Source organism: Oncorhynchus clarkii, chromosome 14 (genome assembly GCF_045791955.1).
Source record: "Oncorhynchus clarkii lewisi isolate Uvic-CL-2024 chromosome 14, UVic_Ocla_1.0, whole genome shotgun sequence".
NCBI classification, from domain to species: domain Eukaryota; kingdom Metazoa; phylum Chordata; class Actinopteri; order Salmoniformes; family Salmonidae; genus Oncorhynchus; species Oncorhynchus clarkii.
The window spans coordinates 17,036,573-17,062,124 of NC_092160.1; the positions used below are offsets into that span (position 1 = coordinate 17,036,573).

General features: G+C 41.8%; 1 protein-coding gene across 1 annotated transcript in view; it reads left to right on the forward strand.

Moving 5' to 3' along the window:
- The window catches only part of LOC139366354 (teneurin-3), a 147,973-nt gene extending 123,533 nt beyond the window's left edge, over positions 1-24,440 (forward strand). Inside the window, exons 21-30 of the mRNA XM_071103736.1 lie at positions 3,267-3,287; positions 4,511-4,743; positions 6,442-6,596; positions 8,298-9,172; positions 10,977-11,152; positions 11,583-11,818; positions 12,957-13,253; positions 16,728-18,339; positions 18,597-18,727; positions 22,837-24,440. Coding sequence (XP_070959837.1) covers positions 3,267-3,287; positions 4,511-4,743; positions 6,442-6,596; positions 8,298-9,172; positions 10,977-11,152; positions 11,583-11,818; positions 12,957-13,253; positions 16,728-18,339; positions 18,597-18,727; positions 22,837-23,589 — 4,489 coding nt within the window. The 3' untranslated portion in view covers positions 23,590-24,440. The remainder of the gene's footprint in view (positions 1-3,266; positions 3,288-4,510; positions 4,744-6,441; positions 6,597-8,297; positions 9,173-10,976; positions 11,153-11,582; positions 11,819-12,956; positions 13,254-16,727; positions 18,340-18,596; positions 18,728-22,836) is intronic.
- Positions 24,441-25,552: the final 1,112 nt, after the last annotated feature.

Sequence of the window (25,552 nt, forward strand, 5' to 3'; positions counted from 1 at the left end):
TTCAAATGGGTTGAGATCTGGTGACTGAGACGGTCATGGTTAATGGTTTACATTGTTTTCATGCTCATCAAACCATTCAGTGACCACTCGTGCCCTGCGGAGGGGCGGTATTGTCATCCTATGCGGGCATAGCCATGGTAGACAAAATAATATCCTTCCCACCATTTTTATACATGGCTAAGGATTGCTTAATTTAAGGCTGCAATCCCGTTAACGGGATCGATATGACAACAGCCAGTGAAAGTGCAGGGCGGCAAATTCAAAACAACAGAAATCTCATAATTAAAATTCCTCATACATACTGTTTTTCAAACATACCATTTTATACCGTTTTAAAGGTAATCTTGTTGTTAATCCCACCACAGTGTCCGATTTCAAATAGGCTTTACAGCGAAAGCACCACAAACGAGTATGTTAGGTCACCACCAACTCACAGAAAAATTCAGCCATTTTTCCAGCCAAAGAGAGGAGTCACAAAAAGCACAAATAGTGATATAATTAATCACTAACTTTTGATGATCTTCATCAGATGACACTCATAGGACTTCATGTAACACAATACATGTATGTTTTGTTTGATAAAATTCATATTTATGTTTAAAAAATCTCAGTATACATTGGCACGTTACGTTCACTAGTTCCAAAAAGATCCGGTGAAATTGCAGAGAGCCACATCATTTTACAGAAATACTCATTATAAATGTCGATCAATACAATTGTTAGACATGGGAATATAGATATACAGTGGGGCAAAAAAGTATTTAGTCAGCCACCAATTGTGCAAGTTCTCCCACTTAAAAAGATGAGAGAGGCCTCATCTTACAGGCCTCTCTTATCTTTTTAAGTGGGAGAACTTGCACAATTGGTGGCTGACTAAATACTTTTTTGCCCCACTGTACCTCTCCTTAATGCAACCACTGTGTCAGATTTTAAAAAAACTTTACGAAAAAAGCAAACCATGCAATAATCTGAGACGGCGCTCAGAAAATGAAAGAAAAACTATCCGCCATGTTGGAGTCAACAGAAATCAGAAATAACATTATAAATATTCCCTTACCTTTGATGATCTTCATCAGAATGCACTCCCAGGAATCCTAGTTCCACAATAAATGTTTGTTTTGTTCGCTAATGTCCATTATTTATGTCCAAGTAGCTACTTTTGTTAGCGCGTTTCGTACACAAATCCAAACGCTCGTGCAGGTCCAGCCGAACTTTAAAAAGTTATATTACAGGTCGAAGAAACTTGTCAAACTAAGTATAGAACCAATCTTTAGGATGTTGTTATCATAAATCTTCAATAACGTTCCAGCCGGAGAATTCCTATGTTTGTAGTAAAGTCATGGAACGCAGGTCGCTATCATGTGAAATGAGTGACCATTACCTAGCTCTCTGCCAGACCACTGACTCAAACAGCTCCCATCCGGCTCCACATCACAGCAGAAGCCTCAGTCAAGTTTCTAAAGACCAATAACCAATATCCCACTGTGTATTCAATAGGGGCTGGTTTGAATATCGACCAACCTCAGATTTCCCACTTCCTGTTTGGATTTTTTCTCAGGTTTTTGCCTGCCATATGAGTTCTGTTATACTCACAGACATCATTCAAACAGTTTTAGAAACTTCAGAGTTTTTTATATCCAATAATAATAATAATATGCATATATTAGCAACTGGACTGAGGAGCAGGCTGTTTACTCTGGGCACCTTTCATCCAAGCTACTCAATACTGCCCCTGCAGCCATAAGAAGTTAATTTACTCAGAAACTCCACCTGTGTGTGAGCACCTGATTTCAACATACTGTACTTTGTATCCCTCATTTACCCAAGTGGTTTCTTTATTTGGGTAGATATCTGTAAGCAAGTCCCAACCTGGCTTCTCAACCTGGCATGCCCCAACGATTTGGATTTTGGATATAAAGTCTTTATTTAGATATGGAGCTGTATAACAAGTGGCAAGATCAATATTCCGATACTCAGTTATTAGTGCTGAGGGATTAACATACATTTTGGTAAATTTGGATGAACTGTGTGATGTAATAAGGAGTTGTAGGTTCCAACAGGCCAATATTCTACATAGTTTAGCAAAGAAAACATGGTAATTAACCACAATTACCATAATCCATAGAGATGATAATTTGGGATGAAATAAAAAAGTTACGCAATAAAACAAATGTAATATACACAACAACTGAAAATATTTTATTTAAGTAAAGTAATGTGAATAAATGGTGGTTAATTAACTACAATGACCATAATCTGTGTTACAGCGTTCAACCCACATAATGCAAAATAATCTAAACCGAAAAAAAACGTGATGTACTAAGGAGTTGTATTTTCCAACAGGCCAATATTCCACATAGTTCAGTGCATGAAACGTGGTAATTAACTACAATGACCATAATCCCTTGCGAGCTTACATATGTCTGTGTTTCTTTTATGCCTGCTACGTAAAAGAGACCAAGGAATGCGCGATCGATAGGGAAAGAGAGCAGTTGCTTTCACGACATATCTCTCCTTGAAAATACCTGATCTAAGTGATTGATAGTTGGTATTCAGCAGTCATAAAAGTATTCCTTATTTACTTTGAAGAACTTCTAAAATAGTGATTTTGTCATACAGCATAGGCAGCAGCTCTATAGAGATGATGACTTGGAATGAAATAATAGTCATCAAATAAAACAAACGTAATATACACATCAACTGAAATATTTTATTAAAGTAAAGCAGTGTGAATAAATTATGCTTAATAAATGATAAGCGGTAATGTCAGACACTACCATTATTGGATTTGAATTAATTGTAAGAATGCATTAAACACAACAGTGTTGCTACGGAATTTAATGTTTAAAAAATAATAATCTAAATTGAAAACGGTTGTCCTTGTTTAAATAATCGAACCGAAACTGATTTGACCTCAAAAAGAATGAATCGCTCAGCACTATTGGTGATTTGAATGGAGAAAAAAGCAGTGGTGTAATGGCCCAATGCATTCCCTTGTGGGGGAGTTTTTTATATTGTCCCCTCTGTGAGTTATGGGTGTAGGGTTTAACTCCACAACATATATTCTCCCCTCGGTGAGTTATGGGTGCAGGGTTTAACTCCAAGACATAGTCACTCCTCCTTTTCCCTCTTCTCCTTTCTGCACAACAAATCTTCATTGTCTGCTCCTTTTTTATGGTGTTTTTCCTAGACCTTTAAGTCACACACTTTTACGGTCTCTCTTTGTCTTTCTCTTCTCTGCTTCCTTCCTTTCTTCCCACCCTAAGAAATAAAGATTTTAGACACAGGTAGGTCTGATAGGTATGATGGTGCAATTCTGTCACTGTCTTTCTGTGTGTTAAGAATGAATGTATTTTTTTATGAACATATGTTTATGGTAAATTGATAAGCCATTAAGGCATTATTTAATCATCTGGTTTGGCTCATAAAGGTGTCCAGTTTTATAACCACACTCTCTAATGTAACATGACTTTTTTTTCACTGTGTTTAAATGCATTCACACATTTATTTTAACATACTCACATTATTCCATTCATAAGTGTCAAAGGCTTACAGTATTGACTAATGGACCATTAAACATAAGAACACTTACTGGGGCTATCTTCATTGCCAGATTGTTAAACAAGTTCTAACCACATTCAACAGCTTATGTTTCAGGCTTATCATTGGCCTCCGAGCACACAGATGAGTTGTGTCTTCCTCAGTTGGAAAGAGTTGACCTTTTGATATGTCAATGTGCAATGTGTCATTTAGTCATGTAATAGGATTATGGTTAACTGGCTTGGAACATTTTTTATGTAATTGCCTTTGACAAAAGATAGAAATTCAACAGTCAATACTACTATACTTGCTGTATGTTGATGGCATATAGCGCCCTACATAGAAAATGATTAATTCTGTTCTTACATTGGATGATTTTTTCATAATAGCAGCAAGCCTTGAAGACATCTCTCCTAACTCATTCTGAAGGAGCCCGACACATTTTGAGGCATTTAAAATGAATGCAAATAAGCACAACCCGACAAAATGCAATTCAGTTGTTGACTGTCATTAACATAAACACTTCATTCTATATTTACTACAGGCTTCCCCGCGCAGGGGAGTGATGACGGTTAAAATAATCTGACACACTTGATGTTGTCGCTGCCGCTTTGTCATACTCAAACCCACTCCAGTCATATCCTGTTAAATTCTCGGACTCTTTTCCTTGACTGTCAAACCTATTCCCCACCCGTTTGTTATGCAAAAATACTCACAAGCTTAATTGGGCATTCACAATGACAAAGTCACAAACAGATACAGAGGCACCTTTTTCTGGGGTCATTATCATTCTCAATGTCAAATTATCTTTCTGTTATTTAGGAAAAACACCTTTAAATTCAACAAAGGAAAACATGTAAAGCGTTGATTATTTTTGGATTGTTCATAAAAACACCTTTTAAACAAGTTTATTTTGAGATTGTTCATATTGCGGCAATCACAGTAACCACAATTATTTCCTCAATCCTAGTAACAACCCTGCTCACCGCTATTACCTGGCCACCGACCCAGTGACTGGGCAGCTGTATGTGTCCGACACCAACTCGCGGAGGATCTACCGGCCCAAGGTCCTGACGGGGATCAAGGAACTGCAGAGTAACGCGGAGGTGGTGGCAGGGACCGGGGAGCACTGTCTGCCCTTTGACGAGACCCACTGTGGGGATGGGGGCAAGGCCACGGAGGCCCTGCTCACTGGGCCAAAAGGTAGGACCTGAGCCAACATTAGTCTGTTCCCTCCAGGGTTTTTTCAATTCCACTCCTGGAAAACTCCTGGGTGTAAAGGCTGCAGGATTTTGTTCCAGCCCTGCAGTAAAACATTTGATTAGAACACAATTAGCTGAATTGGATGTGCTACCGCAGGGCTGAAATTGAATTCTGCAAAGCTTTCAAAAGATTGGTGATTCACAGCACAAAATATGTTTTAGAAGTAATGTGTTATCCCTTTTCACCAGGTCAGAAAATGTTTACACAAGGGTAACTGGCAGTAAATGTAAAAATGCACATAAAATCAGTAGTGGATTCAGACGTGTCAGGTGAACTATTGTGTCCTCACCTTTGGTCTAATAATTTCCTCATAATCTCCAGTGTTCTCTTTCAATTGCTACCATGGTCATGCATATGCTTTTTAAAGTTATTCTGTTTCAATTTGGCCCTATCCATATAGGCCAATTTCCACGAGCATAAGGGGTTAAGAAGTCATGGATTATTAGTTTGTCTGGTGTGTGCCAGTCTTTAAAGTCCCCCCTAATGGCCCAGTTTAGACTGCATTTAAAAGAGTGGGTTTGACTGAAGGGAGTCTGGGAGGGAGTGACTCTAACTATGAAATGGGAGGAGGTAGAGGCTGGGGGAAAGATGGCAGATGGCTGGGGTTTTCTTTTCCAGACGTTTGCTGAAATATGCTCAAATGTGACACTTTTCATCTGTCTGAATTTCCCCTCCGACTCCCAGAATGCATTGGTGGTCCCTCAGCTCTTTAATGTTTCAGTAGCCAGGCAATCTTTGTGCAGACCTACATGTAGCCACAGGTCAAACCAAAGCACTCACCTATAAAAATAAATCATAAAAAAATAAACTGATTTAGAAGCTATTAAATCTGATAAAGGCAGAATATATACCAATTCCTCACCTATTGTGATCTACTTTTCTCACCCTGTTGAGTTTAAAAACCAACCACTAATGTGTTTACACCAGCGTTTTATAGCGCTTATTGAAAAAAGAAATGGAAATGTACGAGAGGTTTAATTGAAATCCTATAGGCACTGCTCTCTGTTAGGAGCCCACAATAACATGATGAGATGTGAAGTGTGCCATGGTTGCTAATGTATTTTCCCTGTGTGGGACAAATTACTACGGCAAGCACTCTCTTCTCGCACAGAAAGTTGGAACCCTCAGCCGACACTCAATCAGTCGGGCAATTTTGCCCACCGTCGTAACCATGGCAACCGCCTGTCGTTCACCCGTTTCGTCTAAAATTGGCCCTAGCCGTCATTTCCCCCCGCCCACCCATTTCACAGATAGAGTGAAGAGGGTTGATGATTGTTGGGTGTTGGAGCTGCAATTTAAGGGAAAAAAGTCACGCTCATTGACACTGTACCAATGAGTTCTGTTTTTAGAGGTGGGATATGGCGGGATGCGCGGTGCCAGGCACACATACAGTAGAGATACAGCCTTTCCCACTTCACCCTGAGAAATTATTCAATAGCAGGAAAGCAGGCGGTTGAATTATTGAAGGATGTGCTTTTTGCAGTGACCTGAATAATGGGAAGCCAAACTCGACACATGTATCCGTCGTGTTCTGTCCACAGAGTCATGGAAGCAGAAAGAACTTCACATTTCCCACATCTGACACATCTATCATCTGCCTTTCTTTTATTCCCACCTTCCCCCCTTTTGCCTCGACAGGTATCGCTGTGGACAAGAATGGACTGATATATTTTGTGGACGGCACCACGATCCGGAGAGTTGACCAAAGCGGCATCATATCCACACTCCTGGGCTCCAATGACCTCACGTCGGCACGCCCCCTGACCTGTGACATCAGCATGGACATCAACCAGGTGACTGTCAGATTACCAGTCAGGTCTCCCTCAAGCCTGTTCGGTCCTCAAGTCAGTTCCCATAGGGCTCACATCACAGCGCCACCTTGTGGTTCTCTTCCTGCCCATCTATGAGTCACTCAGTCCGGAGTGTTACATAATGTCAGTCTCTTTAGGATTCTGAGATCGCAAAAAAATATTTTTTTATCAAGGGCATGCCAATTTGACCAATCATCGCACTATTACTGCATAAAACCATCAAATCTCTGCAATATTAGCGCATTAAACTGTCTGATTACCACACTACAAAAAGAAGGTTAGCATAAAATGGTTCAATCAAGCCATTTTTGTGACAATTTGGACAAAATCATTGCATATTGCCATGCAAAATATAAAATATGCTGCAGTAATATCAAGCAATTAGGACCGCAGTGAACCCCAAAAACTGCCATGAAATCATGATAATGGAAGTACTTACACAGTTAAATAATACACCTTTGGGCATGGTTATCTCAGGGGAAGAAAATACATTAGAAGGCATTGTATTGTGGTTTAAGGACCTCTATCTTTCAAGTTGCTGAGGCTTATTGTTGGGTATCTAGAGAAGTGTTTCCCAATCTGTTCCTTAAGGACCCTCAGGACTGCATATTGTTATTGCACTACACTAGCACGTCTGACTCATATAAGTCAAATAACCACCAAGCCCTTGATTAGTTTAATCAGGTGTAATCGAAGTTCATGTAGTCAGCAACTGATTTTTCCTACCAAACAACATGACATTTCAGCATTTCAACAACTTTCCACAGATGCAAAAATCTTCCCTTAACGGTTGATAATGGTGCATGAAGAAGGCAATACGTTACCTCCTCATGAACATAGTGCCCTGTCATGAGGTAATAAGTTACCTCCTCATGAACATAGTGCCCTGTCAGGAGGTAATAAGTTACCTCCTCATGAGGCTAAAACATTAACTCAATATAACTTTGTCTATCCTCTCAAACATCTCCCCTCTATCCCCTTCCATTACATACAGTCTCTGACATGGTGCAAAAGAATAATAAAGAAAATAAAACTAAGAAAGCTTTTATCATATTAAAATGGAATGGCGGGCCTCCATTACACACCATATATTTAGGGTCTCTAGAGGGGACGTTTCAGGAGTGGATTGGAGTCGAGAGTCAAACTCAACTTGGATTGGAGTCCCATACCTCTGCCCTTTACACCAAGGGGACATGCCAGAGAGCATTTCCATTTGTCTTATCGGAACCCTAATGGAGGCATGAAACCATCAGGCGGACTGGCCTGCATAGGACTAAACATGTCGTCTTAAGTTAATTACGACACTTCAATGTTACAACCCAACACAGATATCCTTTTGGCTAGACTGTAGCATCCCAAGGCATGTTGTCCCCCATAAGAAGGCAGACTGGCAGGCTGGCATGCATGGCACAGCAGGCACAGAGACAGCCTTAAGGGCAAAATACCTTATTATTAATCACTGTCTGGAAAGGAAGATTAAGGATGTGTTTTCCCACAGTTTTTGACAATGCTGATGTCACACTGAAATATTTCAGAGATTGTAGACATTTCTAATGGGACAAGGTTGCCAATGTCACATTGGTGATGTGTAGATGGAGAAGATCACAGTAATTTGGGTTGACAGTCACGTTTTAATACCATGTCTCTGTGAAGTGGTGCCTATAACAATGTCCCGATCTGCAGGTGCTCCTGGAGTGGCCTACCGACCTAGCGGTCAGCCCCATGGATAACTCCCTGTACGTCCTGGACAACAATGTGGTCCTACGAATCACTGAGAACGGGCAGGTCAGCATTGCAGCAGGTCGGCCCATTCACTGCCCTTTGGCCGGAATGGACCGTGGAGGTCAAAGGGCAGCACTGACGCCCCTGGAGTCTGCCATAGCCATCGCCGTGTCCTACCACGGCGCCATCTTCATCGCCGAAACTGACGAGCGGAAGCTGAGCCGAATCCGAACTGTATCCGTCGATGGTGAAATAACCCATCTGGTGGGGTCGCCGTCCGACTGCGACTGTAAGAACGATGTTAACTGCGATTGTTACCAGACGGGTGATGGCTACGCCAAAGACGCCCGTCTCAACGCACCGTCCTCTCTTGTCGTGGCACCCGATGGCACCCTGTATATGGCAGACCTGGGCAACATCCGCATCCGGGCGGTCGGTAGGAACGGGCCTGCGTTGACCTCCAATGCCAACACCTTCGAGGTGGCGTCGCCGGACGCCCAGGAAGTGTACGTCTTTGACACCAATGGTACCCACCAACACACCGCCAGCCTCATGACGGGTGACTTGAAGTATACCTTCAGCTACAGCACGGAGAACGACGTAACCGCCATGACCGATAGCAACGGAAACACCCTGAGAATCCGCCGCGACCCTAACCGCATGCCTGTGCGCATAGTCGCCCCTGACAACCAGGTCATCTGGCTGACCATGGGGACCAACGGTGGGCTGAAGACCTTGATGGCTCAGGGCCAGGAACTGGTGCTGCTCACCTATCATGGTAACACTGGCCTGCTGGCTACCAAGACCTCTGAAATTGGCTGGACCACATTCTATGAGTGAGTATACAGAAGTAAGAGGGTCTGATTCCTGCAATGGCTGAATAGACCTTCACTTTTTGGGGTGATGAGAGTCTGACTAGATAATTATATTTGAGTAATATGAAGAAATAGTCATTGATCTTAAGGTAAGCTAAATAAGTTACTGCTTTGAACTTAAAATGTACTTAAATTGATATTATACACTGCTCAAAATATTTTAGGGAACACTTAAACAACACACTGTAACTCCAAGTCAATCACACTTCTGTGAAATCAAACTATCCACTTAGGAAGCAATACTGATTGACAATAAATTTCACATGCTGTTGTGCAAATGGAATAGACAACAGGTGGAAATTATAGGCAATTAGCAAGACACCCCCAATAAAGGAGTGGTTCTGCAGGTGGTGAACAACAGACCACTTCTCAGTTCCACCTGTGGATGTCGGGCCCTCATACCACCCTCATGGAGTCTGTTTCTGACCGTTTGAGCAGACACATGCACATTTGTGGCCTGCTGGAGGTCATTTTGCAGGGCTCTGGCAGTGCTCCTCCTGCTCCTTCTTGCACAAAAGCGGAGGTAGCGGTCCTGCTGCTGGGTTGTTGCCCTCCTACGGCCTCCTCCACGTCTCCTGATGTACTGGCCTGTCTCCTGGTAGCGCCTCCATGCTCTAGACACTACGCTGACAGACACAGCAAGCCTTCTTGCCACAGCTCGCATTGATGTGCCTCCTGCTGTAAACAGTTTCGGCGATGTTTACAGCCCAACACCGTGCAGGATGTTTGGCATTTGCCAGAGAACAACAAGATTGGCAAATTCGCCACAGGCGCCCTGTGTTCTTCACAGATGAAAGCAGGTTCACACTGAGCACATGTGACAGACGTGACAGAGTCTGGAGACGCCGTGGAGAACGTTCTGATGCAACATCCTCCAGTCATGGTGTAGGGTGGCATTTCTTTGGGGGGCCGCACAGCCCTCCATGTGCTCGCCATAGGTAGCCTGACTGCCATTAGGTACCGAGATGAGATCCTCAGACCCCTTGTGAGACCATATGCTGGTGCGGTTGGCCCTGGGTTCCTCCTAATGCAAGACAATGCTAGACCTCAGTTCCTGCAAGAGGAAGGCATTGATGTTATGGACTGGCCCGCCCGTTCCCCAGACCTGAATTCAATTGAGCACATCTGGGACATCATGTCTCGCTCCATCCACCTGTTGCACCACAGACTGTCCAGGAGTTGGCAGATGCTTTAGTCCAGGTCTGGGAGGAGATCCCTTCAGGAGACCATCCGCCACCTCATCAGGAGCATGCCCAGGCATTATAGTGAGGTCATACAGGCACGTGGAGGCCACACACACTACTGAGCCTCATTTTGACTTGTTTTAAGGACATTACATCAACGTTGGTTCAGCCTGTAGTGTGGTTTTCCACTTTAATTTTGAGTGTGACTCCAAATCCAGACCTCCATGGGTTGATAAATTTGATTTCCATTGATAATTTTTTGTGATTTTGTTGTCAGCACATTCAACTATGTAAAGAAAAAACTATTTAATAAGAATATTTCATTCAATCAGATATAGGATGTGTTATTTTAGTGTTCCCTTTATTTTTTTGAGCAGTGTATTTTCATCTTGATGTGAAATTGGTGGCAGTCACAGTGACTTCCTTCACATTGACACACACTGGAAAATTTGCCCACAGTGTCATATTTTGACCCGTTGATGTTGCCTACATTCTCTGAAAAAAATGACACCATGCATCAATGGAAACATTCATGAATCATAATGACCACCTTTACATTAACTTCTCCATCTATCTTTCAGCTATGACAGCGAAGGCAGGCTAATGAACGTGACGTTCCCCACCGGAACAGTGAACAACCTGTACACCGACATCTACAGGGCCTTGACCGTGGACATTGAGAGCTCCTTGACTGAAGAGGAAATTAGCATTACCACCAATACCTCCACCATTCGTGCCTTCTATACATTGGCTCAGGGTAAGCCACACATCTCCTCCTCTCTGTCTTGCTAAAACAAGTACAAACAGTTCAGATGGCCATTTTGAAAGTAGTTATTTGTCATTGTTGCTTGGGTTGTCACGGCAATGTTGAGTAAGATTAAGTCATGTATCATTATGGGTGAGCGGTTTTGACAGAAGACAGTGTAAATGATTACTTCCTCAGCGTGTGGGGTAAGCAGAAACCTTGTATTGTAACTCTTTGTCCACTGTATTGAGCTACTTATTTAATTCTTCCATTTGTTGTAGTTCTATAGTTATGTTTTAAATGTTAATCAGTTTTCTACCAGTGAGTAGTTATTTTTTTGATATAGGTGGCAAGATTTCCCTGAGTATCCACAACAATGATTTAGAGTTACAATACTTAGTACAATGTTATCATTTATGACCCTGTCTTTTAAACATTTCAGATCAATGTAGAAGCAGTTATCAGGTTGGCTATGATAACTCTCTGAGGATCACCTATGCCAACGGAATGGACACCCACTACCAGACTGAGCCCCACATCCTGGCGGGCACTGCCAACCCCACGGTGGCACGGCGTAACATGAGTTTGCCAGGGGAGAGTGGGCAGAATCTGGTTGAGTGGCGCTTCCGCAAGGAGCAAACCAGGGGCAAAGTCATTGTTTTTGGGCGCAAGCTAAGGGTGAGTTTACCTTTATTAATCAGAGTTTCATTTATCTGTAAGACATGTTGTTCACTAATTTATTGAATATTAACTGTGACACTTACCTGAAGTGTTGACTTACACCAAAATAAATTAAATGCCTCCCTGGATGCATCAATGACTAATCCTGGAGAGGCGTGTGTGATATATTAGCATAACTGATTCCAATTAAATGCAGTAAAATAGTACCTGCTTCCAAATTCCCAATACCCTATACTGCCAGTATTCTTCTCCAGAACCTGCCAATGAGATTTACAATTGACGTTATGAACTTAACTTGGGTAGTTACTTTCCTTAACAGCAATTTTGGGTTTAATCGTTTCTGAGCAAATGCCAGTGTCTCTCAGTTTAATGAAGCCCTTGAAGGAGCTGTTCATCTCCTCTCACTGACTGCCAAAGAGCGGCAATCACACTAAATGCTGTTTTTAGGGCACCAGACAAAATATTAAGTGCACTCTCCGTGACTCTGTGACTTAAAAGTCTGTAGCATAGAATTAGGAATTAGACTACTGGAATTGACATGAACCTTCTTATGATGGTATACAAGGTCAGCCATTTTGGTAAGGGAGTTGGGAGCTACCTAGTCAATAATTTGTCAAATTTACTGCCAATAGGCCAACATTTCATTCAAACAATGCAGTCAATGCATAGCCATACACAGGCTCAAATCAGTTGTTGACAAGTTGTAAATGATATTGTACTGATATGGTATCATATTATAACACTTACAGCTTTCCAAGAAGACAACATTAAGACATTTATGGTATGCTTGCATATATTTTAGAGGCTATTTCTAAATCAAATTGATATAAAACTTTTGTATACTGTATTTATAATTATATGACAATATTTTAAGTTGACAATAATTGTGTTATACAATTACTGATATATCATATGCCTTACTTGTATTTTCCTGCTTAAGTAAGAGAATGAAATGCATCACCTATGCCTCTACTGCAATTCGGACTGGTTTGGATTTCTCCCAATGGCTGACATTTTCATACCATTCTGAAACTTTGAGGGTTTGTGACATAGCCCCTCTAGTAATCTAATATGATCTCTATGGTCTGTTGTTGTTTTTGCTTGGCTTTGATTCAATACACATACCAACTAATAGGTGAATGGACGGAACATTCTATCGGTTGATTACGACCGTACGCTGAGGACGGAGAAGATTTACGATGACCACAGGAAGTTCCTGCTGAAGATTATCTATGACGGCGCGGGCCACCCTGTGCTGTGGGTACCCAGCAGTAAGCTGCTTCCCGTGAACGTCAGCCGGAGCAGCAACGGTCAGATCAGTGCCCTCCAGAGGGGGCAGACCAGCGAGCGGTTGGAGTATGACGCTCAGGGACGCGTTGTGTCCAGATTGTTTGCTGACGGGAAGACGTGGAGTTACACATACCTGGACAAGGTGAGGGTTGAAGTGATTCAATAAAAGGATTTGGTTTCTCCACTGGTCGCTCAGTGCACAACACAAATGGATGATGAAAGTAATTGTGTATAGGAATGCAGGCCCCATACACACTTTGCTTAACTCTTCCCTGTTTTGGGGACTTGCGTGGATCTGGTACCGCTTCCGACTGATATTTTCGCTTAAAAAATGATATGTGGTCATCATAGATTGAAATGTATTGCATTTTAAAAAATCTTTATTTAACTAGGCAAGCCAGTTAAGAACAAATTCTTATTTTCAATGATGGCCCAGGAACAGTGGGTTAACTGCCTTGTTCAGGGGCAGAACAACAGATTTTTACCTTGTCAGCTTGGGGAATTGATCTTGTAACCTTTCGGTTACTAGTCTAAACACTCTAACCACTAGGCTACCTGCTGCCCCTGCATTGAGCAGTAGCCCTGATTCTCACGGACACAGGAGTATGTGTCTTCTGTCTTTGTGAAGCAGGATGTGAAATCTGACACCACTTGAAGAGGAACTGTCCCTCCTACCATTTAATTCGCTTTCTGACTGTCCATCAACTCCTGGCTGAAACCTACATCACAGCCACTTACATGGTAACGCAGCAGGAGACAGTGATTTCGTTGCTGTAGTGCATTCAGAGATCGATTTATACCAGTAATCTAAAATAATTAATAGATCAAAAATAAAAAATGAAAATGTTCTGTTTGTCATGGACGGACAATATTAATATGAGATGAAAAGCGAGTTCCTATCTAGTTCAAAAAGCCAAGATAGAGCTCTGTCAGACGTTCACAGTGATGGGGGCAGATGTTTTGATCAAGAGAGACCTTTAGAAAATATGTATTTTACAGTAATAAGGAAGGTGAAATCTTATATTTAGTAAATTTTAAATTGATTAAAGAACATATATAAGTCATGTCAAGTCTTATTCATACAGTTTTGTTGAATAGGAAATAGACCAAAAGAAATTGTTAATATTTTCATTTTTCTATCATATTTGTACTGTGTACATATTAAGCTTGTGTCCTTAAGTGCCTATACCAGAAAGGTGAGATTTGACCCTTTCTTGGAGTATGCAGCATTACTATTATAGTTATTGTTTATGGCCCTCTCATGATAAATAATTACTTTTGGGGATTACTTAGATTGCATTTAGTTACTTTTCAGAGGTTTTAAGCAGAACTTCTAAACCTCACACACACACACACACACACACACACACACACACACACACACACACACACACACACACACACGGTACTTACATTAGAGCTGTTCATTATGGTAACACCTCCACTTTAAGAACAGAACTCCTCGCAGAACTTCCCTAAGAACAGAACTCCTCGCAGAACTTCCCTAAGAACAGAACTCCTCGCTGAACTTCCCTAAGAACAGAACTCCTCGCTGAACTTCCCTAAGAACAGAACTCCTCACAGAACGGCAGGGTAGCCTAGTGGTTAGAGCGTTGGTCTAGTAACCTGCAAGTTCAAACCCGTCGTTCTGCTCCTGAACAGGCAGTTAACCCCCTGTTCCTAGGCCGTCATTGAAAATAAGAATTTGTTCTTAACTGACTTGCGTAGTAAAATAAATAACAGAACTCTTTGCTGAATTTCCCTAAGAACATACAGAACTTCCCTAAGAACATAACTCCTTGCTGAACTTCCTTAAGAACATAACTCCCCACAGAACTTCCCTAAGAACATAACTCCTCACAGAACTTCCCTAAGAACATACAGTGAGGGAAAAAAGTATTTGATCCCCTTCTGATTTTGTACGTTTTCCCATTATCAGTCTATAATTTTAATGGTAGGTTAATTTGAACAGTGAGAGACAGAATAACAACAAAAAAATCCAGAAAAACGCATGTCAAAAATGTTATAAATTGATTTGCATTTTAATGAGGGAAATAAGTATTTGACCCCCTCTCAATCAGAAAGATTTCTGGCTCCCAGGTGTCTTTTATACAGGTAACGAGCTGAGATTAGGAGCACACTCTTAAAGGGAGTGCTCCTATTCTCAGTTTGTTACCTGTATAAAAGATACTGTATCTGTCCACAGAAGCAATCAAGCAATCAGATTCCAAACTCTCCACCATGCCAAGACCAAAGAGCTCTCCAAGGATGTCAGGGACAAGATTGTAGACCTACACAAGGCTGGAATGGGCTACAAGACCATCGCCAAGCAGCTTGTTGAGAAGATGACAACAGTTGGTGCGATTATTCGCAAATGGAAGAAACACAAAAGAACTGTCAATCTCCCTCGGCCTGGGGCTCCATGCAAGATCTCATCTTGTGGAGTTGCAATGATCATGAGAACGGTGAGGAATCAGCCCAGAACTCCACGGGAGGATCTTGTCAACGATCTCAAGGCAGCTGGGACCATAGTCACCAAGAAAACAATTGGTGACACACTACGCCGTGAAGGACTGAAATCCTGCAGCGCCCGCAAGGTCTCCCTGTTCAAGAAAGCACATATACAGGCCCGTCTGAAGTTTGCCAATGAACATCTGAAGTATTCAGAGGACAACTGGGTGAAAATGTTGTGGTCAGATGAGACCAAAATGGAGCTCTTTGGCATCAACTCAACTTGCCGTGTTTGGAGGAGGAGGAATGCTGCCTATGACCCCAAGAGCAGGTGGCCTAGCCAGTCTCCAGACCTTAATTCCATAGAAAATCTGTGGAGGGAGCTGAAGGTTCGAGGTGCCAAACATCAGCCTCAAAACCTTAATGACTTGGAGAAGATCTGCAAAGAGGAGTGGGACAAAATCCCTCCTGAGATGTGTGCAAACCTGGTGGCCAACTACAAGAAACGTCTGATCTCTGATTGCCAACAAGGGTTTTGCCACCAAGTCATGTTTTGCAGAGGGTTCAAATACTTATTTCCCTCATTGAAATGCAGATCAATTTATAAAATTTTTGACATGCGTTTTTCTGGATTTTTTTGATGTTATTCTGTCTCTCACTGTTCAAATAAACCTACCATTAAAATTATAGATGGATCATTTCTTTGTCAGTGGGCAAATGTACAAAATCAGCAGGGGATCAAATACTTTTTTCCCTTACTGTAACTCCTGGCAGATCTTAAAATAAGTGAGATCACTTACTGGAAGGCTCAGCTGCAGAGACTTTTCCTCGTGCAAAACCATACAGAGATTTCCTTGCCCTCACTTGGCCCTCCTTGTGCTCATTACAAGACAGGGAGAGGCCATGTCAACAAAGAAACACGAGGCACACTGAAAGCTTTAGGAGCTCAAGTAACCAATGGCCCACTGAAAGCACTTCTAGCACCCAAAGTGTATTATGAATGAACTCTGAGTTGCCATGGATTTTAGGAGTCAGAAATAAACATGTGTAGGTTTGATGCAATTGTTTAGGCTATTTTGTGAGCTGGTGGTGTGCATATATATTTATTTGTAGTCATAAAACAGCAATAATTCGTTTTTTCTCCCTTTCCTCATCTTTCCTCTAGTCGATGGTGCTCCTGCTCCATAGCCAGCGTCAGTACATCTTCGACTTTGACTCTCAGGACCGGCTATCTGCTGTCACCATGCCCAGTGTGGCCCGCTACACCATGAACACAGTCCGCTCAGTGGGCTACTATCGCAACATCTTCCACCCGCCTGAGAGCAACGCTTCTGTAGCAGTGGACTACAGCGAGGATGGCCTCCTGCAGCGAGTGGTGCACTTGGGCACGGGCCGCCGGATCCTGTACAAGTACCGACGGCAGAACAAGCTAGCCGAAGTCCTGTATGACAGCACGCGGGTCAGCTTCACGTACGATGAGATGGCAGGCGTGCTGAAAACGGTCAACCTGCAGAGCGAGGGCTTCATCTGTTCAATCCGTTACCGCCAAGTGGGCCCCCTGGTGGACCGGCAGATCTTCCGCTTCAGCGAGGACGGCATGGTCAACGCCCGCTTTGACTACACCTACGACAGCAGCCTGCGCGTCACCAGTGTGCAAGGCGTCATCAACGAGACGCCGCTGCCCATCGACCTCTACCAGTTTGACGACATCTCCGGCAAGGTAGAGCAGTTCGGCAAGTTTGGCGTCATCTACTATGACATCAACCAGATCATCTCCACGGCCGTCATGACCTACACCAAGCACTTTGACGCCCACGGCCGGATCAAGGAGATTCAGTACGAGATCTTCCGATCCCTTATGTACTGGATCACCTTCCAGTACGATGACGTGGGACGATGCACCAAGAGGGAAATCAAGATTGGGCCATTCGCCAACACCACCAAGTACGGCTATGAGTACGACGTAGATGGCCAGCTCCAGACGGTCTACCTCAACGACAAGGTCATGTGGCGCTACACCTACGACCTGAACGGCAACCTCCACCTACTGAACCCAGGCAACAGCGCCCGCCTGCTCCCCCTGCGCTACGACCTCCGCGACCGCATCACCCGCCTGGGAGACGTGCAATACCGCATGGACGAGGATGGCTTCCTCCGCCAGCGAGGTTCCGAGATCTTCGACTACAACTCAAAGGGCCTCCTGGTACGCGTTTACAGCAAGGGCAACAGCTGGACCATCCAATACCGCTACGATGGCCTGGGCCGGAGGGTGTCTACCAAGAACAGCCTGGGGCAGCATCTGCAGTACTTCTATGCAGACCTGAGCTACCCCAGCAGGATCACACACGTCTACAACCACTCCAGCTCTGAGATCACCTCCCTGTACTATGACCTGCAGGGACACCTGTTTGCCCAGGAGATCAGCAGCGGAGAGGAGTACTACATCGCCTGTGACAACACCGGAACCCCTCTGGCCATATTCACCAGCAATGGCCTCCTGATCAAGCAGGTCCAGTATACGGCGTATGGGGAGATCTACTTTGACTCCAACCCGGACTTTCAACTGGTGCTGGGGTTCCACGGGGGGCTCTATGACCCACTGACCAAATTGTTGCATTTTGGTGAGAGGGACTATGACATTATGCCCGGCAGGTGGACTGTGCCTGACATCAACACCTGGAAACGAGTGGGGAAAGAGCCAGGTCCTTTTAATCTCTACATGTTCAGAAACAACAACCCCATCAGCAAAGTACATGAAGTGAGAGAGTATGTCGCAGGTAAGATATTTATTGTCACTTATATTCTACTTAGTAACATTTAATGTGCACGTCGTGTAAACATGTTATTTAAATGTGCTATTCAAATGTTGAAATCTTTGTACATACTTAAACTGGTAATGCATGCAATCATGCCAGCTTATTCATGACAACTAAGACATTCATTACTTATGAAAACACATTACCATATTTTCTATTTTGACATAACCACGTCATTAAATATTTAGTATGACCTTGATCTTATTTGTCCCATGTAGATGTGAATAGCTGGCTGGTGACCTTTGGGTTCCATCTACACAACACCATTCCTGGCTACCCAGTCCCAAAGTTTGATCTGACCCACCCATCTTATGAACTAAAGAAGAGCCAGCTCTGGGATGATTTACCGGTTGGTTTCATATTTTACATTATTTCAATCACTCCTTTATTGTCCTGCTATTTGTGATCCATATATTAGAGAAATGTAAAGTAGGCAGGTTGAACTTTATATAAAAAATATGTAACCTTTATTTTACCAGGGAAGACGTATTGAGACCTAGGTCTCTGTTTCAAATGTGCCCTGCCCTGCACAATACAACACAAATATACACGCTATACACAAAATATACATATATACAGTATTCACATTAAAATCCAAAAACACAGTCATGGGAAGCACAAGTAAAATGTCACAAATCACCAAGAAAACAGTTATATTCCTTCACAAATAATTCCACAATCAGTACTCTAAACTGCCCTAATGGCACCAGAACATTAGCTGAAATGTATTTAGATTTGTTTTCCAGCAATACAGTGCAATTAAACTAAAACTAAAAGCAGATTTACCTAGCTTGGTTGCCTAGAGTTAACCAATCCTTTGAACGAGTTAGGCAACTCGGGTGTCTATACTTCAACAGCAAAGTTAGATATGCAGTGAACAAAAACATGGAAATGTCTGCTTATCCAAAATTACAACCAACTGATTGCAGCATTACTACAAAAATGGAGGACGCAAGTGGAAACGGAAGAAGTTAAGGAACTTATCTGTCAGCCTTGCATTAAAGACCAAAAACTGGCTGAAGGAAATTGTGATAAATACAAACGTATACCAGTTTAATTTAAGGACTAAAACATTTACAGCTGCGCCATACAGGTTGAAAAAATAGTTTGGAGAAGATATTTGATGTACCGATTCTATGGCACATAGTTTATGAATTTAATATGACACATGTTTTTTTGTATAATATCAATTATTATACAACATTCTTGCAACCAATAGAATGTTATATACAGTTGAAGTCGGAAGTTTACAAACACCTTGGCCAAATACATTTAAACTCAGTTTTTCACATTTCCTAACATTTAATCCTAGTAACAATTCCCTGTTTTAGGTCAGTTAGGATCAACACTTTATTTTAAGAATGTGAAATGTCAGAATAATAGTTGAGAGAATGATTTATTTCAGGTTTGATTTCTTTCACATTCCCAGTGGGTCAGAAGTTTACATACACTCAATTAGTATTTGGTAGCATTGACTTTAAATGGTTTAACTTGGATCAAACATTTCGGGTAGTCTTCCACAAGCTTCCCACAATAAGTTGGGGGAATTTTGGCCCATTCCTCCTGACAGAGCTGGTGTAACTGAGTCAGGTTTGTAGGCCTCCCTGCTTGTACATGCTTTTTTAGTTCGGCCCACATAATTTCTTAGTAACAGGGTCAGGGTTTTGTGATGGCCACTCCAATACCGTGACTTTGTTGTCCTTAAGCCATTTTGCCAAAGTATGGAAGTATGCTTGGGGTCATTGTCCATTTGGAAGACCATTTACGACCAAGCTTTAACTTCCTGACTGATGTCTTGAGATGTTGCTTCAATATAGCCACATAATTTTCCTGCCTCATGATGCCACCTATTTTGTGAAGTGCACCAGTCCCTCCTGCAGCTAAGCACCCCTACAACATGATGCTGCCACCGCCGTGCTTCACGGTTGGGATGGTGTTCTTCGGCTTGCAAGCATCCCCCTTTTTCCATCAAGCATAACAATGGTCATTATGGCCAAACAGTTCTATTTATGTTTCCAAAAAGTATGATCTTTGTCCCCATATGCAGTTGCAAACCGTAGCCTGGCTTATTTCTGGCGGTTTTGGAGCAAGTGGCTTCTTTCTTGCTGAGAGACCTTTCAGGTTATTTCGATATAGGACTCGTTTTACTGTGGATATAGATTATTTTGTACCTGTTTCCTCCAGCATCTTCACAAGGTCCTTTGTTGTTGTTCTGGGATTGATTTACACTTTTTGCACCAAGTACGTTCATCTCTAGGAGACAGAACGCGTCTCCTTTCTGAACGGTATGTCGGCTGCTTAGTCCCATGGTGTTTATACTTGAATGTGGTACCTTCAGGTGTTTGGCTGAAGGTACCAGACTTGTGGAGGTCTACAATTTTTTTCTGAGGTCTTGACTGATTTCTTTTGATTTTCCCATGATGTCAAGCAAAGAGGCACTGAGTTTGAAGGTAGGCTGTGAAACATCCACAGGTACACCTCCAATTGACTCAAATTATGTCAATTAGCCTATCAGAAGCTTCTAAAGCCATGACATCATTTTCTGGAATTTTACACGTTTTTTTAAAGGCACAGTCATCTTAGTGTATGTGAACTTCTGACCCACTGGAATTGTGATACAGTGAATTTTAAGTGAAATAATCTGTCTGTAAACAATTATTGGAAAAATTACTTGTGACGCACAAAGTAAATGTCCTAACCGACTTGCCAAAACTGTTGTTTGTTAACAATAAATTTGTGGAGTGGTTGAAAAATGAGTTTTAATGACTCCAACCTAAGTCTATGTAAACTTCCTACTTCAACTGTTTTTGGGGGATACAACCATCCCAGCTCTGCAGATTTAGCTGCGAATAGACAGAATCATTAGATCACTTGTTTTGGTGCTGCCCATATGTAGCTGGTTTTTGGTCGCAGGTTCAGGAATGGCAGAAAAAGTTGAACATTTACTTGAAGCTAACTCTGCAAATCTGCAAATAGATCTTCTGGGTGATTTGAAAAGTCGTGGTCAATCAATCAATAATATAATAATACTCTTAGCAAAAATGTTTATCTTTAATTTACAATCTGTAGAAACTATGAGAATAGAAAGATTCAGAACTTTTGTGAAACATCACAGCGGAAAATATACTGTATGGCAGCTAGAAATCAAAACTGGATGGTCTTCAGAGAGGGATGGTAGGGGTAGAGAGTAGCTGAAAGGTGGGACTAAAAGCAAACAATAGATAACAAATTTAAAATATACTGTTTCCACAAAATGTATAGAGTATGTATAAGCAGGAAGTAGAAAACAAGTATTTTTGTCCATTAGTTTACTCCAATTAAGGGAGGGTGGTAGGATTAGGGAAAAATATATCTAATTTAAAAAAATATATATATATACAGTACCAGTCAAAAGATTGGACACACCTACTCATTCCAGTGTTTTTCTTTATGTGTTATTATTTTTTACATTGTAAAATAATAATAATAATAATAATAATAAAATAATAAGACATTCAAACTATGAAATAACACATATGGAATCATGTAGTATCCAAAAGAAGTGTTAAAAACAAAATATATTTTGTGTTTTAGATTCTTCAAAGTAGCCACCCTTTGCCTTGATGACAGCTTTGCACACTCCTGGCATTCTCTCAACCAACTTCATGAGGAATGCTTTTCCAACAGTCTTGAAGGAGTTCCCACATATGCTGAGCACTTGTACATGGGGGATTGGAAATGATACAGACAATTTCATTGATAGAAGCCACAATTTATCTGCAATATTAAAGATGATCTAGATAAGATAGAAGTTTATGAAGTAGGGCCTTGTAAGAAAACCGTGAGTAATGTAGAGATATAAAAGAGCATAGCTGTCTGCTGGATGAATATCAACCACTATGACAAACAAGCAGTGGAAAAAGAAGCATGTAATCTCTTCTGATCTACAATTATTTATTTATTTTATTTATTTTTTATGTTTGTAATTGGCATCACATTTAATTGGACAGCGTTTTCATAGGAAGAAGTACAAATTGGTTTCCATTTATTATTTAATTCATTTGGCACAGTAGCAAATAACTTTATTGTATCCAGTTAACGTTTTCTGCTGTCCAAGACAATGTGTTATATTTGCCCTTGCAGTACACATTCATAACACAGATATAATTATACTGTACTTGTAATACAAATTCATAAGAAATACATAGACATTTATACACACTACATATGTGACGTTACCACTTGTCATTGTTAACATAATCATCATTCAATGCTTACTAAGCTGTCAAGAATTGCCTAGTAATCATTATATGATAAAAATCCACAATGGCATTTGACCTTGATGTAGCTTTATCTCACTTCCTGGTAATACAATTATCTTGCAGGCACTGTTTGACGCCTGCTTCTGCTCATGAATGGACTGCAGTGTGAAGTTCTGCCATGCTCAGACATTAACGTTTCACTGCATTCTCTTCACAGTCCATCTCTGGGGTCCAGCAGGAAGTTACCAGACAGGCGCATGCCCTCCTAACATTTGAGCGGCTGCCGGAGGTCAATGCGGGCCGAGGCCGCCGAGGCGCGAAATCTTGGTTATGGTTTTCAGCCGCCCAGTCCCCTATCGGTAGGGCCGTCATGTTTGCCATCTACAAGGGCACCGCCCACACTCACACGCTCAACGTAGCCAACGAGGACTGCATCAAGGTGGCCACCGTCCTCAACAATGCCTTCTACCTTGAAGACCTGCACTTCACTGTGGAAGGCTGCGACACTCACTACTTCGTCAAGCCCGGCCTGCCCGACGGCGACTTGGCGACACTGCGCCTCACCAGCGGCCGCAAGACCCTGGAGAACGGTGTCAATGTCAGCGTGTCCCAGTCCACCACGGTCATGGACAGCCGGACTCGGCGTTTCGCAGATGTGGAGTTGCGGCGTGGGGCGCTTGCGCTGCATGTGCGCTATGGCTCCACGGTGGACGAGGAGAAGGCCCGGGTGCTTGAGTTGGCCCGCCAGAGGGCGTTAGTGAGTGTGTGGGCCAGGGAACAGCAGAGGGTGCGCGATGGCGAGGAGGGCGTCCGCCCATGGACAGAGGGAGAGAAGAGGCAGCTCCTGAGCAATGGGAAAGTGCTAGGGTACGACGGGTACTACGCACTTTCCATCGAGCAATATCCAGAGTTAGCGGACAGCGCTAATAACATTCAGTTCCTACGGCAAAGTGAAATAGGGAAAAGGTAACTAACTATTGTGCACTTGCTGCCAAAAAGACTTTGAATGGCCTGTTTCAATAGAGGCGTGGCGACAGTGGGAACGAAAGCATCAATAGTGGCATGGCCAAAGATTAAATATAGCTATGTCCGAGTGGGGTGTGTGTTTTTGTAAATCATATGTGATCGAAAGCAATGCTGTGCAATGCTGTTAAACAGGGGACTACTACAGAGTAAATGTATAACTACGCCAAACCTTAATATGGGCAGTTACAAGATGTACCTCTGTAGCACAAACTGATTGGACTGTTGACTCTCAACCAGGAGCCAGGAGAAATAGTAGTGTTTTGGGAAATATTTAGTCTTTTTTTGTCTCTGTTTTTTACTAAGTGTTGTCTGCTTAAAATTAAAAGAAAGTATTTAAAGGTGAAATGAAATGTTTACATACGCATTATATCTGCACTTCTCTGGAAATATGATGTATGAATTTTTACTCCTCAATAGGCAATGTCCATTACCAGATGTTTGTCTTGAATCGATGACCTTTCAATTTGAGGTTTCGTCTCACTCAGTGACCATCACACCTAACATGTCGGAATTGAGAAGCACTCCCTTTGATAAACCCTGGCTCATACCCCTTTGTGTTGCTTTTAAAAAGGACATCATAACAAGTTACATGTTATACAAAATATTTGTTTTGTGTATCTGCCTTGGTAGGAGATCAGGGCAAAATATGTATGAAGGAAGTCTTGCCACAGTCTTGTCCAAGCACAGGAACACCATGTTTTGTAAATTATGAGTGTTATTGTTTTGTTTTCTATGATATTGATTAACAGACCATTGATGATTATACCAAGTAATTTATGTTGTGTTTATACCTTGTAAATAAAATCTAAAACCTTTTTTTATATATTTTTTGTATTATGTTACAGAAGAAACGATATTGGATATTGCATCATAATGCGTCTTTGAATTATGCGTCTTTGAATTATGAAATTTAATTTAGAAGTCTCTGCAAGATTTTGTTGCATAAGGTATGAAATATCCTGTCAAGGAACAGTAAAAACAAAATCTATTTAAGGTGGTACAGACGATCACTATATACCACATTCAGTGAAATATTTGCTCCTTGCGTGTTGATCACGCATAATGCCTTGTGACTTGGCCCCTGTCCAATAAATATTTAATGAACACAAATAATTAATGAACGCATATCCCCCAAACAAGTTTGTCCAAATATAGAATCCATACATGTTAGCAGCTATCATAACTTGTGTTTTGTATAATTAATAAGATCATGGATTAAAACGCTTTCTTTCGAGTCAGCCATTTTCATTTGTCATTTGTTCTAATGAAATGGTAGTACCGTAAAATACCAAGTCTTTACTAAAGATGTTTACTAAAGGCGTTTAGAAAGTGTTCAATGAGACCTTCATTTCCTAAATGCGTGCCCTAAAATGATTAAAACAGCCAAATTCTGCTCCTCTTTGAAGTCAGCTGTTTGTAACAGTTGAATTGAATTGTTTAAATTGTGACAGAACCGATTTGTGAGTGTAACAAACCAGGATTTTTGACAGGACAAGACCCCTTAACACTGATGGCTTCTATCAACTTCATAATCCTAGGGTTTCGGGGTAAGTCGTCTTCGCTCTATACAATTCTGAACGGAAACACCAATTAGATTTTGGATTGTAATAATTGCTTGCCCTTCCTAATGTTATCAAAGCCTTAAGAGTTGTATCAGATCACAGGGCACAAACTCGGTAGAACAAGTTTTAGGCTCAATTATAGCCTGCCCACATAATCATAGGCATGAGCCTTTGAAGAATTCTTAATGTGATACTAATTTGTTGAACATGAACATTTCTTCAAAATGTACAGGTGATGCAGTTCCCAGCCAAATTGTAAGGAATCACATGTAATTCTGATCCATGCTATTTTAATAATTGGTTTTAAAGGAAATGAATACCACATTTCATACAACACATATGAAC